This window comes from Hyperolius riggenbachi, chromosome 9 (genome assembly GCF_040937935.1).
Source record: "Hyperolius riggenbachi isolate aHypRig1 chromosome 9, aHypRig1.pri, whole genome shotgun sequence".
Classification (NCBI taxonomy): domain Eukaryota; kingdom Metazoa; phylum Chordata; class Amphibia; order Anura; family Hyperoliidae; genus Hyperolius; species Hyperolius riggenbachi.
The window spans coordinates 147,033,715-147,049,230 of NC_090654.1; the positions used below are offsets into that span (position 1 = coordinate 147,033,715).

A 15,516-nucleotide genomic window follows, 5' to 3' on the forward strand; every position below is an offset into this window, starting at 1 on the left:
CAGCAGTTTCCAAACATGAACTAAGAATGCGCAGTAGGAGAGATTGCATCAGACCAGTGCATGGCTTCAAACTTGTCAAGCGTAGATATGAATAGCAGCAATGAGCAGGTAGCAAGCCAGGTTACAGTTCACATAATGGCTACAGTGCAATGCTGAGGTGTCCCCCAATCGCAGGGACAATGAAGACAGGACAAAGCTTGATAAGTAGCATAGCGTCTGGAGAGTAGATGGCATAAGCAGAAAAGCGCAACAGTTCAAGCAAAAGCAACGATGCTGGTGATGGCAGCAACAGGCCCTTTAGGCATCTGTGAAGAGACATCCAATAGTTACCATCCTGTGAAAAGAGTCCATGTCATCCATGGGGGGTACAGGGGCTCCAAGGTTGATGCCAAGGCGATGCCAGGGAGAGCTAAAAGCTGTCAGGTATGCCTGACATGTTTCGCCGCCTCTCGCGGCCTTTTCAAAGGCTGACAGCAGGTATATGTAAGATAAACGCCGTAATGGCGTATTTGAGCAAATCCCGCGCGTCCAAGTTCCGCCCAGCCACGCCTCCGTGATCGCCCGCATCCAGCTGCGTGCATCCAGTGCGCAAGCGGACAGACGTCAAGTCACGCACCCCGACAAGCAAGGGACGTGTAGACGTGCGTCCGTTGAGGCGCACGTGCGTCCCACCAAGTCCTCCAGGAAGCGCCGAGCGCCCCATCACAGGACAGTGGAGGCGAGACAACGCCCGGAGGCAGGACAGAGGCGGGGAAGGGGGCGGAACATGTAGGACAGCGCGGACAAGTACAAAGTTTCTCTTAAATACCAGAACTATGGCATGTGCTAAACACAAAGCCTGACATGCCACGTATATAATATTAACCATAAGCACAAATATACTCCCATAGCAGGGATAAATACAAAACTGGAGGCACTAAAGATATGGCATAGGATCAAGAAGGATCAAAGCCCATATCGTGCAACCATATTAAACATCAAAAAGAGGAGAGGGGAGCTGCATAAAGTGATGCCAAGGTGAAAGGGCAGTTCACAAGGGAAACCGTTTCCAAAACAAAAACACAAAACACAGGCAAAACCAGCTAGGTCCATATAGTAATGTGCCCAACAGGGCAAGACTCAGACCTATACCACAACGGGTCAGGGAGAGTGCAGGCAAAGGAGGGACAGGAGAGCCACCAGAAGGACAAAAAATGCAGCAGTCAATCAGATCCCAGCTAGTTGGGCAGAAAGACCCTATATACACGTGGCATGTCAGGCTTTATGTTTAGCACATGCCATAGTTCTGGTATTTAAGAGAAACTTTGTACTTGTCCGCGCTGTCCTACATGTTCCGCCCCCTTCCCCGCCTCTGTCCTGCCTCCGGGCGTTGTCTCGCCTCCACTGTCCTGTGATTGGGCGCTCGGCGCTTTCTGGAGGACTTGGTGGGACGCACGTGCGCCTCAACAGACGCACGTCTACACGTCCCTTGCTTGTCGGGGTGCGTGACTTGACGTCTGTCCGCTTGCACACTGGATGCACGCAGCTGGATGCGGGCGATCACGGAGGCGTGGCTGGGCGGAACTTGGACGCGCGGGATTTGCTCAAATACGCCATTACGGCGTTTATCTTACATATACCTGCTGTCAGCCTTTGAAAAGGCCGCGAGAGGCGGCGAAACATGTCAGGCATACCTGACAGCTTTTAGCTCTCCCTGGCATCGCCTTGGCATCAACCTTGGAGCCCCTGTACCCCCCATGGATGACATGGACTCTTTTCACAGGATGGTAACTATTGGATGTCTCTTCACAGATGCCTAAAGGGCCTGTTGCTGCCATCACCAGCATCGTTGCTTTTGCTTGAACTGTTGCGCTTTTCTGCTTATGCCATCTACTCTCCAGACGCTATGCTACTTATCAAGCTTTGTCCTATCTTCATTGTCCCTGCGATTGGGGGACACCTCAGCATTGCACTGTAGCCATTATGTGAACTGTAACCTGGCTTGCTACCTGCTCATTGCTGCTATTCATATCTACGCTTGACAAGTTTGAAGCCATGCACTGGTCTGATGCAATCTCTCCTACTGCGCATTCTTAGTTCATGTTTGGAAACTGCTGCAATTACATTATTTGGCTCATTATAAAACCCATGACCATATACCACCCTGCACGTTGAAATTTTGGTCCATTTTGTTTTTGGAACTCAATCTGTCAGTATATCAACGATTGGGGATTCTTGATCCATCTGCATGGCCCCTGTTCCATGGACATTTGGATCTTTACCTCTTTGAAGGGGACTCCTGTATTGGTATTTTTTGAGGACTGCAGCCTCAATCAGTTTTTCCACTCATTAAGGCGATGCCTGGGGGAATTGAGCTATATATATATTTTTATCTTGAGAGTATTTAGTATTTGTATGATGTGACAGTGATTTTTAGATTTGATACTTAATAAAGCTGTTTGTATTTTCTTATGCACCCAATAGCCAATCCTCATTCTTTTGTTCACTATATTTAATATTGTTGGCATGGTGCATAGGAACATTGATATTACAAATTTATGTTAAGCTTATAGCTATTGTTATCCCATTTGACCACCTTTTCCCCAGGTTCATGAGCTATTTAATATTACTAAATTGGGGTTTTTAGCCCCTTTCGGGAATTTCTGGTCAAGGGATCTGTTGCATTTGATGCCAGGGTGAACGTTTGTGGGGCAGTCCACTTTAAATTATTACCAATATAGTCTTCCCCCTTCTTTTTTCTCTTCATTAGCACTTAAGGCCATGCTACGATGGGAGGACATTGTGCGGCGGGTGGGGGATGAGTGCGCCCGTGATAGGGGGGCAAGAAGTGCGGAGCAGTTGATCAATTCCAGCTTTAGGAAGCTAGAGAAATTGTATGAGCAAAAGAGCAGAGTTTGGTGGAATATCAAATTCAATCAAAACTATTTAACAGAAAGGAAGGCACCCTTATGGCTACGTATACAAATCTTTCCCTTTAAGAAAACCCTACCTGATAATTTCAAACAGAGATGGGAGGAGAACTTTGATAACTGTTCTATGGTGATGCTGGGTTTGATGCAGGAATTGGAAAAGGCGGATTTGTCTGAAATTGACCAAAAAATTGTGGATATATTGGATTCTTTAACAGATGTCCGAGAACATCCTCTATTCCTAACAAGGAATAGTAAATTGAAGTCTCACATTGAGAAATACAATAAGGAACTTGTCACTAGAAAGGATAATAAACTTGAACGTGACAAGACTGCTTATAAATTGGGTTACGCCTATAGATGACACAAATTGCCCCCTAGAGGCAAAAAACCAATAAACCCTAAGAATCCTCCGAAAAATCCGCCACATATTCCATCTGCTGCAACTCCAGCTGACCCCGGTAGGGTAGAGGACTCCGACTCATCTGGGGGAGCAGGCAGTGAAGCCTCGGTGTCCTCCAGTGGACAGGGCCCGCAGGCTCCCGGCCGACCTCTAACCAGATCTGTCACGGGTGGTGGCCTCCCCACATCAGGCAAGAATAGGGACAGCAAGAAAAAGAAAGACAAGGAGAAAGTTGAGGGCAGGAATAAACCTAGAACTGGCCCTATCAACAAATACTTAACAACTAGTGCTAGTGATTCACAGGAGGAGGAAAGTGGATCTTGCCTGGGAGCATGTGGTGGTTCGGATTCTCGGTCCTCCTCTGGAGCTTTTTTAGGGGAGTAGCGGGAGCCAGCCATCTAGCTCCTTTGGGGAAGTATCAACCTACCAACCAAGATAATCTACAAGTTATAAATTTATCGGGCCACAACTTGTCACAGGGGGTTACTGACCTCCTGGCCAAGGGCCTTGGCTTCTGCCCTACCAGTAACTTGGACCGTTTCGAGTTTGTGAAGGACTTACACCTATTTGGACGAAACCTCACTTTGAAAACTCTATGTAAGAGGAAAAGTGAGTCTCCATTGGGGGGAACGATCACTGATTGGAAGGATTGGTCCAATCGGGACTATCGTGCCCTAATGGATTTAGTTAAACTCAGTGAGGAAAATGATCAAGTGGATGACGGGGACCTTTTTGGTCTCAGTCTATCCAGTAATATGGTGAGCGAGCAGATCAACAAACAGCTCCGTCCAAGATCTACCGCATTCCCCCCCTCGTCTCTATGCCCCAGTGTACACACTTTTATTTCCTTGGTGGAAAAAGATATCCAGGGCATATGGATTGAAAGGAATAAGATGACAAATCTCTCTGAAAGCGAGGTCTCAGCACTTGCTGAGTTGCGTGAAAAAAGGGATTTGGTCATCAAGCCATCGGATAAGGGGGGGAATGTGGTGGTCATGAATACGGAGCAATATACCTACATGTGTCAGAGGATTCTGAGTAATGGAGAGTGGTATCGCATCCAGGGTCGCTAGGAATCAACGGGCACTCTTGGACATCATTGATGATGCCATCATGGAAGGGATTATTACAACTGAGGTTGGTTCAGCTTTGAAGGTGGAACGTCCGGTCATACCGACGTTCTACGCCTTACCTAAAGTACACAAAAGCCTTTCTAGACCTCCGGGGCGGCCCATTGTGTCTGGTAATGGGTCCCTAACCGAGAAGGTTAGTGTGTATGTAGACAAACACCTGCAACCTCATGTGCATCGGTTTCCATCTTTCGTGCGTGATACACTGCACCTCCTGGAGCTCCTGGAGGGTTTGCAGCTACCGATGGATACACTTCTGGTGACCCTGGATGTGGAGGCCCTCTACTCGAGTATCCCACTGGAAAAGGGGGTGACATCAGTGGGTAAATTTCTGTCTGAAATGGAAATTAGTGAGTTCCCCCACAATCAATTTCTATTGGATCTTTTGTCATTCATTCTAGAAAATAATGTTTTCGTTTTTGACGGGGTCTATTACCTCCAGGTGCAGGGGGCGGCGATGGGGACTACTTGTGCCCCGTCGCTTGCCAACCTGTACCTGGGGGATTGGGAGCGACACCTGTTCGGGGATGACGCCCTCGTCGAGTACCTGTGCCACATTGTATCGTGGCACAGGTACATCGACGATGTGGTCATGTTCTGGACGGGTGGCAAAACCCTTCTGGAGGAGTTTGTATTGATTCTCAATCAAAATGACTGGAATCTAAAGTTCACCATGGAGTGCAATCCACGCTCCATCCCTTTTCTAGATGTAAGGATTGATGTCAGTGCCGAGGGACTTCTATCTACTCAATTATTCCGTAAACCTACAGCATCCAATGCTTTTTTACATGCAAACAGTGCTCATCCTGAGCACACGATACGAGGAATACCTACAGGTCAATATCTGAGGTTACGTCGTAATTGTACGGAGGATCTTGTTTTTGAAAGGGAAGCGAAATTATTACGCTCCCGTTTTAGGGAGCGAGGTTATAAGGATAGGTGGCTTAAAAAAGCCTACAAACGGGCCAAGACAGCAAACCGTACAGATTTGCTCGTCAAAAAAACCAAAGTAAACGACATAAAGGGGACAACACGCTTGATCACCCGATTTAACAACCAAAGAAGTGAGGTGGAGGGAATTCTTCGTCGGCACTGGCACATCCTGACATCCGATAGAAATCTTACAGAGTTTATAGCCCCCGTCCCACAGATTACATACAGACGTAGCCAAACATTGAGAGATATGCTCACTTCAAGCCACTTTTGGGGTAAGGATGGACCTAACAGGCACTGTACAATAACGGGGACATATACATGTGGGGGCTGTGTATATTGCCGTTATCTTTTAATTGGTAGGTCGGTGATGTTACCAAATGGCCGTAGATGGTGGTTGCAACATTTTGTAAACTGCAACACGATAGGCGTTGTCTATCTCCTATTTTGCAAATGCGGGTGTTTTTACATCGGCAAGACCACAAGGGCATTTAAGGAGAGGATTAAGGATCATGTTGGTGACATCACGACCTGCAATTTTAAGTCCCCCATTTCCCGCCATGTACACCTTGAACATAGAGGCAACCCTAGCTTCATAAAATTTGTGGGCTTGGACAGAGTACATGTACACCCCAGAGGTGGTGATATTGACAGAAAATTGCTGCAACTTGAATCCAGATGGATTTTCAATTTGAAGGCAATGGAACCTAAGGGGTTAAATGATAGTATTAACTATAGGGTCTTTCTGCCCAACTAGCTGGGATCTGATTGACTGCTGCATTTTTTGTCCTTCTGGTGGCTCTCCTGTCCCTCCTTTGCCTGCACTCTCCCTGACCCGTTGTGGTATAGGTCTGAGTCTTGCCCTGTTGGGCACATTACTATATGGACCTAGCTGGTTTTGCCTGTGTTTTGTGTTTTTGTTTTGGAAACGGTTTCCCTTGTGAACTGCCCTTTCACCTTGGCATCACTTTATGCAGCTCCCCTCTCCTCTTTTTGATGTTTAATATGGTTGCACGATATGGGCTTTGATCCTTCTTGATCCTATGCCATATCTTTAGTGCCTCCAGTTTTGTATTTATCCCTGCTATGGGAGTATATTTGTGCTTATGGTTAATATTATATACGTGGCATGTCAGGCTTTGTGTTTAGCACATGCCATAGTTCTGGTATTTAAGAGAAACTTTGTACTTGTCCGCGCTGTCCTACATGTTCCGCCCCCTTCCCCGCCTCTGTCCTGCCTCCGGGCGTTGTCTCGCCTCCACTGTCCTGTGATGGGGCGCTCGGCGCTTCCTGGAGGACTTGGTGGGACGCACGTGCGCCTCAACGGACGCACGTCTACACGTCCCTTGCTTGTCGGGGTGCGTGACTTGACGTCTGTCCGCTTGCGCACTGGATGCACGCAGCTGGATGCGGGCGATCACGGAGGCGTGGCTGGGCGGAACTTGGACGCGCGGGATTTGCTCAAATACGCCATTACGGCGTTTATCTTACATATACCTGCTGTCAGCCTTTGAAAAGGCCGCGAGAGGCGGCGAAACATGTCAGGCATACCTGACAGCTTTTAGCTCTCCCTGGCATCGCCTTGGCATCAACCTTGGAGCCCCTGTACCCCCCATGGATGACATGGACTCTTTTCACAGGATGGTAACTATTGGATGTCTCTTCACAGATGCCTAAAGGGCCTGTTGCTGCCATCACCAGCATCGTTGCTTTTGCTTGAACTGTTGCGCTTTTCTGCTTATGCCATCTACTCTCCAGACGCTATGCTACTTATCAAGCTTTGTCCTGTCTTCATTGTCCCTGCGATTGGGGGACACCTCAGCATTGCACTGTAGCCATTATGTGAACTGTAACCTGGCTTGCTACCTGCTCATTGCTGCTATTCATATCTACGCTTGACAAGTTTGAAGCCATGCACTGGTCTGATGCAATCTCTCCTACTGCGCATTCTTAGTTCATGTTTGGAAACTGCTGCAATTACATTATTTGGCTCATTATAAAACCCATGACCATATACCACCCTGCACGTTGAAATTTTGGTACATTTTGTTTTTGGAACTCAATCTGTCAGTATATCAACGATTGGGGATTCTTGATCCATCTGCATGGCCCCTGTTCCATGGACATTTGGATCTTTACCTCTTTGAAGGGGACTCCTGTATTGGTATTTTTTGAGGACTGCAGCCTCAATCAGTTTTTCCACTCATTAAGGCGATGCCTGGGGGAATTGAGCTATATATATATTTTTATCTTGAGAGTATTTAGTATTTGTATGATGTGACAGTGATTTTTAGATTTGATACTTAATAAAGCTGTTTGTATTTTCTTATGCACCCAATAGCCAATCCTCATTCTTTTGTTCACTATATTTAATATTGTTGGCATGGTGCATAGGAACATTGATATTACAAATTTATGTTAAGCTTATAGCTATTGTTATCCCATTTGACCACCTTTTCCTCAGGTTCATGAGCTATTTAATAAAATTACAAATACTTGCAATAACTTTCAATACTTCCTGTATTGGTTTTGGCTGAGAGTCATCAGATGTATCTAGGAAAAGGAAAGGTCAAAGTGCTTGGAAAGCATAGAACCGTCAGACTAAAATGGGATGCCTTATGACGGTTTTCCTAAATGTAGTAATTTTTTCTGAAACTGTCAAAGGGAAAGAAAAGACCCAAAGGGAAAGAACATATGATAGAAAAACGGAGATAGACCACAATCAGTAAATTTGATCATTAGCAACTAAATACACATTTTATTATAAACGTAAGAGCTAATTTGTGTTTGTAAGGCTTGCATAAAGCTATTGACAATATATACAGTGCTGCCCATAATTATTCATACCCCTGGAAAATTTTGACTTAAAGCTACTTTTATTCAACCAACAAGTAAATTTTTGACGGAAAATTACATAGGTGTCTCCCAAAAGATAAGAACATGTACCAAAGGCATTTTTGTGGAAACAAATTCTCAGCTTTTATTTACATTTGAGCAAAAAGTGTCCAGTCCAAAATTATTTATACCCTTCTCAATAATCAATAGAAAAGCCTTTATTGGCTATGACAACAATCAAACGCTTCCTATAATTGCAAGCCAGCTTTTTGAATGTCTCCACAGGTATTTTTGCCCATTCATCGTTAGCAATTAGCTCCAAATCTTTCAGGTTGGATGGTCGTAAAAAATACTTTGTTTTTTTCTACCTACATAGGTTGGATGGTCATCACCCTGCTGTTTAGCTCCTTCCACAGATTCTCAATTGGATTCAAGTCAAGGCTCTGGCTGGGCCGCTCGAAAACGTCTGCTAACCATTTGTTCACCATTTTTGCTGTGTGTTTTTAGTCATTGTCATGCTGAAATGTCCACTGGTGCCCAAGGCAAAGTTTCTCTGCAGACTGCCTGATGCTGTCGTTGAGATTCCTCATGTATTGCTCTTTTTTTCATAGTGCCGTTTACTGTGATTAGGTTCTCAGGTCCACTGGGTGGAAAACACCAAAGCATTAGGTTCCCACCACCATGTTTGAAAATGGGGATGGTGTTCTTTGGGTTGAAGGCTTCTCCTTTTTTACGCCAAATGAAAAAAACATCATTGTGACCAAACAATTCTATTTTTGTTTCATCAGACCATAACACAGAAGACCAGAAGTCTTCTTCTTCTTTGTTTAGATGAGCATATGCAAAGGCTAAGCAAGCTTTTATGTGCCTTATCTGGAGAAGTGGCATCCTCCTTGGTCTGCATCCGTGGATCCCAGCGGTGTGCAGTGTCCATTGGATTGTCTTGAAACATTGACACCAGCAGAGCCCAGATTCACCAGCATGGCCTTGGTGGTGATCCTTGGATTCTTTTTCACCTCTCTCACTATCCTCCTGGCCAGGTGTCACTTTTGGCTTCCGACTACATCCTCTGAGATTTTCCACTGTGCAGAACATCTTGTATTTTTTTTCCCTAACTTGTGAGTAGAGATGGCCCGAACCGTTAGCCGGGCGAATCTCTCTGGGCCCTGTACTACTTCCGGGTCGCTATGACCCGGAGTAGTACGCCTGCGCTGGCCCGGCGGTGTGCGTCCTATATCGCGCTCCTGTTGCCAGGCACTCTCTGCGCATGAGCGTGATGTCGCTCATGACGTCACGCACATGCGCAGAAAGTGCCCGGCAACAGGAGTGCGATCTAGGACGCGCACTGCCGGTGCCAGCGCAGGTGTACTACTCCGGGTCATAGCGACCCGGAAGTAGTACAGGGCCCAGAGATGCTGAGATGTTTGCCGGCGAACGGTTCGGGAGCCGTTCGCGACATCTTTACTTGTGAGCAGCCACAATGTGCAGCCGGAGGTCCTCACTGAGCTTATTTGTCTTAGCCATTACTGTCCACAAACCAACTGCAGAAGGCTGCAGTTTTTTACATGTTGAGTTGATTAAAACAACTGTTTACAATTAATCAGGGTAATTAGGATGCTTTAGAACAGCTTGGACTATTTGGAATGGTATAGAACTTGGATTTTCCCACAAACTGTGACAGTTTGTGAAGGATATGCATAGTTTTGGACTGGGCACTTTTTGCTCAAATGTAAATAAAAGCTGAACATTTTTTCCCGCACAATAATGCCTCTTGTACATCGTCTTATTATCTTTTGGGAGACACCTATGTAATTTCCCGTAAAAAAAAATACTTGCTGGTTGAATAAAAGTAACTTTAAGTCAAAATTTGCCAGGGGTATGAATAATTATGGGCAGCACTTTATAACTCACAATGCCAAGGTTGTTACCAGGCTGATGTTGAGAAGCTGGATAGAAAGAAGTTATTCTGCAAGTCAAACTACTAGTTCTCTTTGCCAACTGGAGTGAGTTGCCCTTGATCTCTCACCCTATCGGAACATTTCCAGAATGCTAAATCTTAAGCAACATACACACGTTCAACAAGAGCACAACGTGCAAATGGCCACACGCACAACATGATGAACTGAACGACCTGACGTACCGCACGACCTGTATGTCCACAAGTCCGGCCGGATAAATGACCAACTTATTTACATACTGCGCACGATAGTGGAATGACTTACTACACATTGAAAACGAGTACAAATTGTTTAACAGTTGTTCAAACGACTTGTACACACAGACCATCTGCACAATATCAGACTACCGTAGGCCAACATGGATCCGACAGTTGGACCTGGCGCAATGCCGGTTATCAGTTGCTTGTCAAGTCATTTGAATGCGTACATGCCTAATTGTCATCCAACAGTCTAAAACGGACTAAAGTCGAACGACAATCAGGCAGTTTTGTTGTGTGTGTACGGGCCTTAAGGCGCCAACTGACAGGTCCGTCTGAAGCCTTTTGGTTTTAGATAGGAAATCAAAGGCCCTCTAAACGTTGGCTATGGATTCCTAATTACACATCTGCATAATCTTCTCCAATTCACAAGATCTTTCAGCATCCTTTTATATAGGGTTCAGGTCATGTGAGTTGCAGTATGTATTTGTATAGAGTATATACTTCAACACATAACTTAATTGTCAGTTTATCACCTTATTTTTAATTATTTGGAATATACATCAAAGAAAGTCATTTAGGAGTTTATTAACCTTTTTTGTTATATACTTTATTTAGGATAGACTCCCCATAATGCTAAGTACATACTATGCAATTTCCTGTCAGATAGGTTGAATTGATATTTTCCCACATGTCTGATCTGCTTCCGATCAACAGCGGGATCACTTTTAAGATTAGTACTGCACAAAATCTTTACTGCCATACAAAGGAAAATCAATTTTGGCAGCATGAACAAAGTCCTCTCTCATAAGACCGTGCGGTGGAGAGAGTGAGTGAATCCCTAGACTGTGACCTCTTTCATAGGGCAATGCAGAGAAAATGGAAGTGAAATCTCTGCCACAACTCCGCTTATAACACATTGCATGTGGAGGGTTAAAGGTTTGTGAATACTTGCCTCGTGCCATGTTCATTGGAGGTTGAGTGGCAGCCCAGATTGTGACCTCTCTCATATGGCCATACAGAAAGGGAGTCCTAATGCAGGTCACAATTCCTGTCCTGGTCATGCATATAGATTAGTAGCAATCTGGTTCACAATCCCACCTATGGGACTATATAGAGCAGTATTCACCAACCCTGTCCTCAAGGCCCACCAACAGTGCATGTTTTGTGGAAATCCACAGAGGTAGTTAATCAGCTCTGCTTAGACATTAATTACCTCACCTGTGAATGTTTGTGTTTTTTTTGCAAAACACCTGTGAATGTTTGTGTTTTTGTTGGTGGGCCTTGAGCAGGGTTGGGGAACTCTGATATAGAGGGAGAGTGAATGGCATAGGGTCATGCAGAAAGGAGCATTAGTGGCAGCCCAGACTACAATCCCTGCCATAGTACTATACAAGTGGTAAGGAAAGGTTGGTGGGAGTGAGTGAGTGGCAGCCTGGGCACAATCTCTAACATAAAGAAATCTAGAGCGAGGGTGAGTGGTAACCTAGACCATAGCCTCCATTGTAAGGTCATGCAGAAAAGAATGGAAACTTGTACCACAACTTGTCTCATCGGGCCTTGCACACTAGGACTCCTCTCACAGGGCCATAAGGGGGGGGGGGGGGAGTAGCTGACTGGATTATAACCTCTGTAAAAGGGCTATGCAGGGACCATTCAGATGCAGAGCGAGTAGCAGCCCCAGTCGTGATACTTCTAAAAATGGCTGTGAACAAGGACAGAATGAGCGGCACGGTGGCATAGTGGATAGCATTCTCACCTTGTATTCTAGCACCAGATTCATGCTCCTTACTTTTTATTCATTATTTTTTTTTTTTGCTTTTTGTAATAAGGCATGGTTAATAGGTCTCAGTAGAATATGCTGGTAATAATCCTTAACATACAGTGGTTTGTAAAAATATTTGGCTCCCTTGAGTTTTCCACATTTTGTCATATTACTGCCACAAACATGAATCAATTTTATTGGAATTCCAAGTGAAAGACCAATACAAAGTGGTGTACACGTGAGAAGTGGAACGAAAATCATACATGATTCCAAACAATTTTTTACAAATAACTGCAAAGTGGGGTGTGCGTAATTATTCAGCCCCCTTTGTTTTGAGTGCAGTCAGTTGCCCATAGACATTGCCTGATGAGTGCTAATGACTAAATAGAGTGCAGCTGTGTGTAATCTAATGTCAGTACAAATACAGTTGCTCTGTGCGGCCTCAGAGGTTGTCTAAGAGAATATAGGGAGCCACAACACCATGAAGTCCAAAGCACACACACGACAGGTCAGGTATAAAGTTATTGAGAAATTTAAAGCAGGCTTAGGCTACAATTAGATTTCCAAAGCCTTGAACATCCCACGGAGGACTGTTCAAGCGATCATTCAAAAATGGAAGGAATATGGCACAACTGTAAACCTACCAAGACAAGGCCATCCACCTAAACTCGCAGGCCGAACAAGGAGAGCGCTGATCAGAAATGCAATCAAGAGGCCCATGGTGACTCTGGATGAGCTGCAGAGATCTACAGCTCAGGTGAGGGAATCTTCCATAAAGGCCAACTTTGTGCAGTGCACGACTAATAGTTGTCCTATGGACAGAGTGGCAAGAAGAAAGTTAATTGTTAACAGAAAAGCATAAGCAGTCCCGTTTGCAGTTAGCCACAAGCCATGTGGGGGACACAGCAAACATGTGGAAGGAGGTGCTCTGGTCAGATGAGACCAAAATGGAACTTTTTGGCCAAAATGCTATGTGTGGTGGAAAACTAACACTGTGCATCACTCTGAACACACCATCCCCACTGTCAAATATGGTAGTGGCAGCATCATGCTCTGGGGGTGCTTCTCTTCAGCAGGGACAGGGAAGCTGGTCAGAGTTGATGGGAAGATGGATGGAGCCAAATACAGGGCAATCTTGGAAGAAAACCTCTTGGAGTCTGCAAAAGACTTGACTGGGGCGGTTCACCTTCCAGCAGGACAACAACCCTAAACATAAAGCCAGGGCAACAATGGAATGGTTTTAAACAAAACATATCCATGTGTTAGAATGGCCCAGTCAAAGTCCAGATCTAAATCCAATCGAGAATCTGTGGCAAGATCTGAAAACTGCTGTTCACAAACGCTGTCCATCTAATCTGACTGAGCTGGAGCTGTTTTGCAAAGAAGAATGGGCAAGGTGTTCAGTCTCTAGATATGCAAAGCTGGTAGAGACATACCCTAAAAGACTGGCAGCTGTAATTGCAGCAAAAGGTGGTTCTACAAAGTATTGACTCAGGGGGCTGAATAATTACGGACACCACACTTTGCAGTTTTTGTTTTTTTTAAATGTTTGGAATTGTGTATGATTTTCGTTCCACTTCTCATGTGTACACCACTTTGTATTGGTCTTTCACTTGGAATTCCAATAAAATTGATTCATGTTTGTGGCAGTAATATGACTAAATGTGGAAAACTTCAAGGGGGCCGAATACTTTTGCAAGCCACTGTAGTTTGGAGATCAGCCTTATTTTATTGTTATTTAAGTATTTATATAGCGCTGACATATTACGCAGCGCTGTACAGAGTATATTGTCTTGTCACTAACTGTCCCTCAGAGGGGCTCACAATCTAGTCCCTTGGGAAATAGATCCAGAGTGTAGGGAGGTGTAAAAGTTTGAGGCTCGCCTCAGTCTCTGTGATACTGTATAATATGTTTACAATGGTTACATTACAGTAACAGTAATTCGGCACTTCCATGTTTATTATGGCAGTGCAGGGCTCTGACAAGTTAAGAGGAAGGCGGGCATGACAGCGATGGGTGGAAGTGAGGGTCCACATGCCCGGACATTGAATCCAATAAGAAGTGATTTGGCAAAGAGTAGATGGGAGGCAGGTCACAGCTAGGCATCTCATAAATGATTGGCGGTTGAGTGAGTTGGTTGCCTGTTTGTGTCTTCTGTCCTTCCCATGTCCATGTCGGCACCAATCAAGGCACTGTGCAGTGTCCGATTGTGCTGCCTTCAAGTCTGAGTAATATGCATGCTCAGTGTCAAATTTAAAGAATTACATCAAATATCTCCACAGCCATGCCTCCTACACTCCACAGAATTTGAGGGTATGTATATATCTGCACCCCCCAAGTTTCCTCTGTGCCAAATTGCAGCCCCAACCCAGCTGGTTCCTGATAGATCAAACAAACACATCTCGAATCAGCGTGTTTTGGGGGCTGCAATTTGACACACAGGTAATTCGGGGACTCTCCTCCATACCCTTAAAATTAATTTTAATCTAGCATGCGTACAGGGCTTAACACCGGATCATACTTCACTTGCTTTACCTAAATATGGGGATATGTTGTAGTGCATAGCAGGGCGGTGGAGTTGCTTCAAAAATCCTCCAGCTCCAACTTAGACTCATCAGTTTAGGATTCCACCGACTCCGACTTCTCAACTTCGACTCCTCTAATTTGCATATTACAATCTTGTTGATTGAAAATATACCATAACAGGCATCTCATCACTGCCAACGCTTAGGAAATTTAACCACTTGACGACCACCCACTATCGATGGGCGTCGACAAAGTGGCACCCCCAGGACTGCCTGCTCCTGGGGGAGGGGATTGCGGGCGATCGCATGCGCGCGCAATCGCCGGCATTAGGCTCTACCCACCTGTGACGTCAACCGGCGGCCAATTAGCAGCGCCGGCGGGTTGTAAATTTTCAAACAGCCCAATAGAAACTGTATAATACACTTTGTTTACCTATTATACAAGCTGCTTCCTCCCTGGTGGTCACAGTGATCGATCGACCACGAGAGAGGACGGCAGCACTGTGAACACACACGCACACACTCACACACTTTTCTGGGAGGTTTACTGTCAGATCTATTATTTCCAACATGTCCGATCTATTTTCCAATTGATTGTTCATTGACTTCTATGGAAAATCGATCAGAAATCAGATTGGGCATGTTGGAAATAATAGATCTAGTAGTGGCTTGGAGGGACAAGGGCAAAGACAGAAAGCCAGTGGTGGAGAAGGGACAGGAGAGGGGGAATGCTATTATGTTTTTTTTTTTCTCTCACTGTTGTGTTTTTCTTATTTTCTTTTACCTCCCTGGTATGCACCTGGTGTTTATCGGCTCTGGTTGATCCAACCCTGGACCCCACCCTCTGAATCATTGTGGAG

General features: G+C 45.1%; 1 protein-coding gene across 1 annotated transcript in view; it reads left to right on the forward strand.

Moving 5' to 3' along the window:
* VANGL2 (VANGL planar cell polarity protein 2) overlaps positions 1-15,516 on the forward strand; it is a 251,628-nt gene that overhangs the window by 28,016 nt on the left and 208,096 nt on the right. The window contains exon 2 of the mRNA XM_068254933.1: positions 4,377-5,151. Coding sequence (XP_068111034.1) covers positions 4,377-5,151 — 775 coding nt within the window. The remainder of the gene's footprint in view (positions 1-4,376; positions 5,152-15,516) is intronic.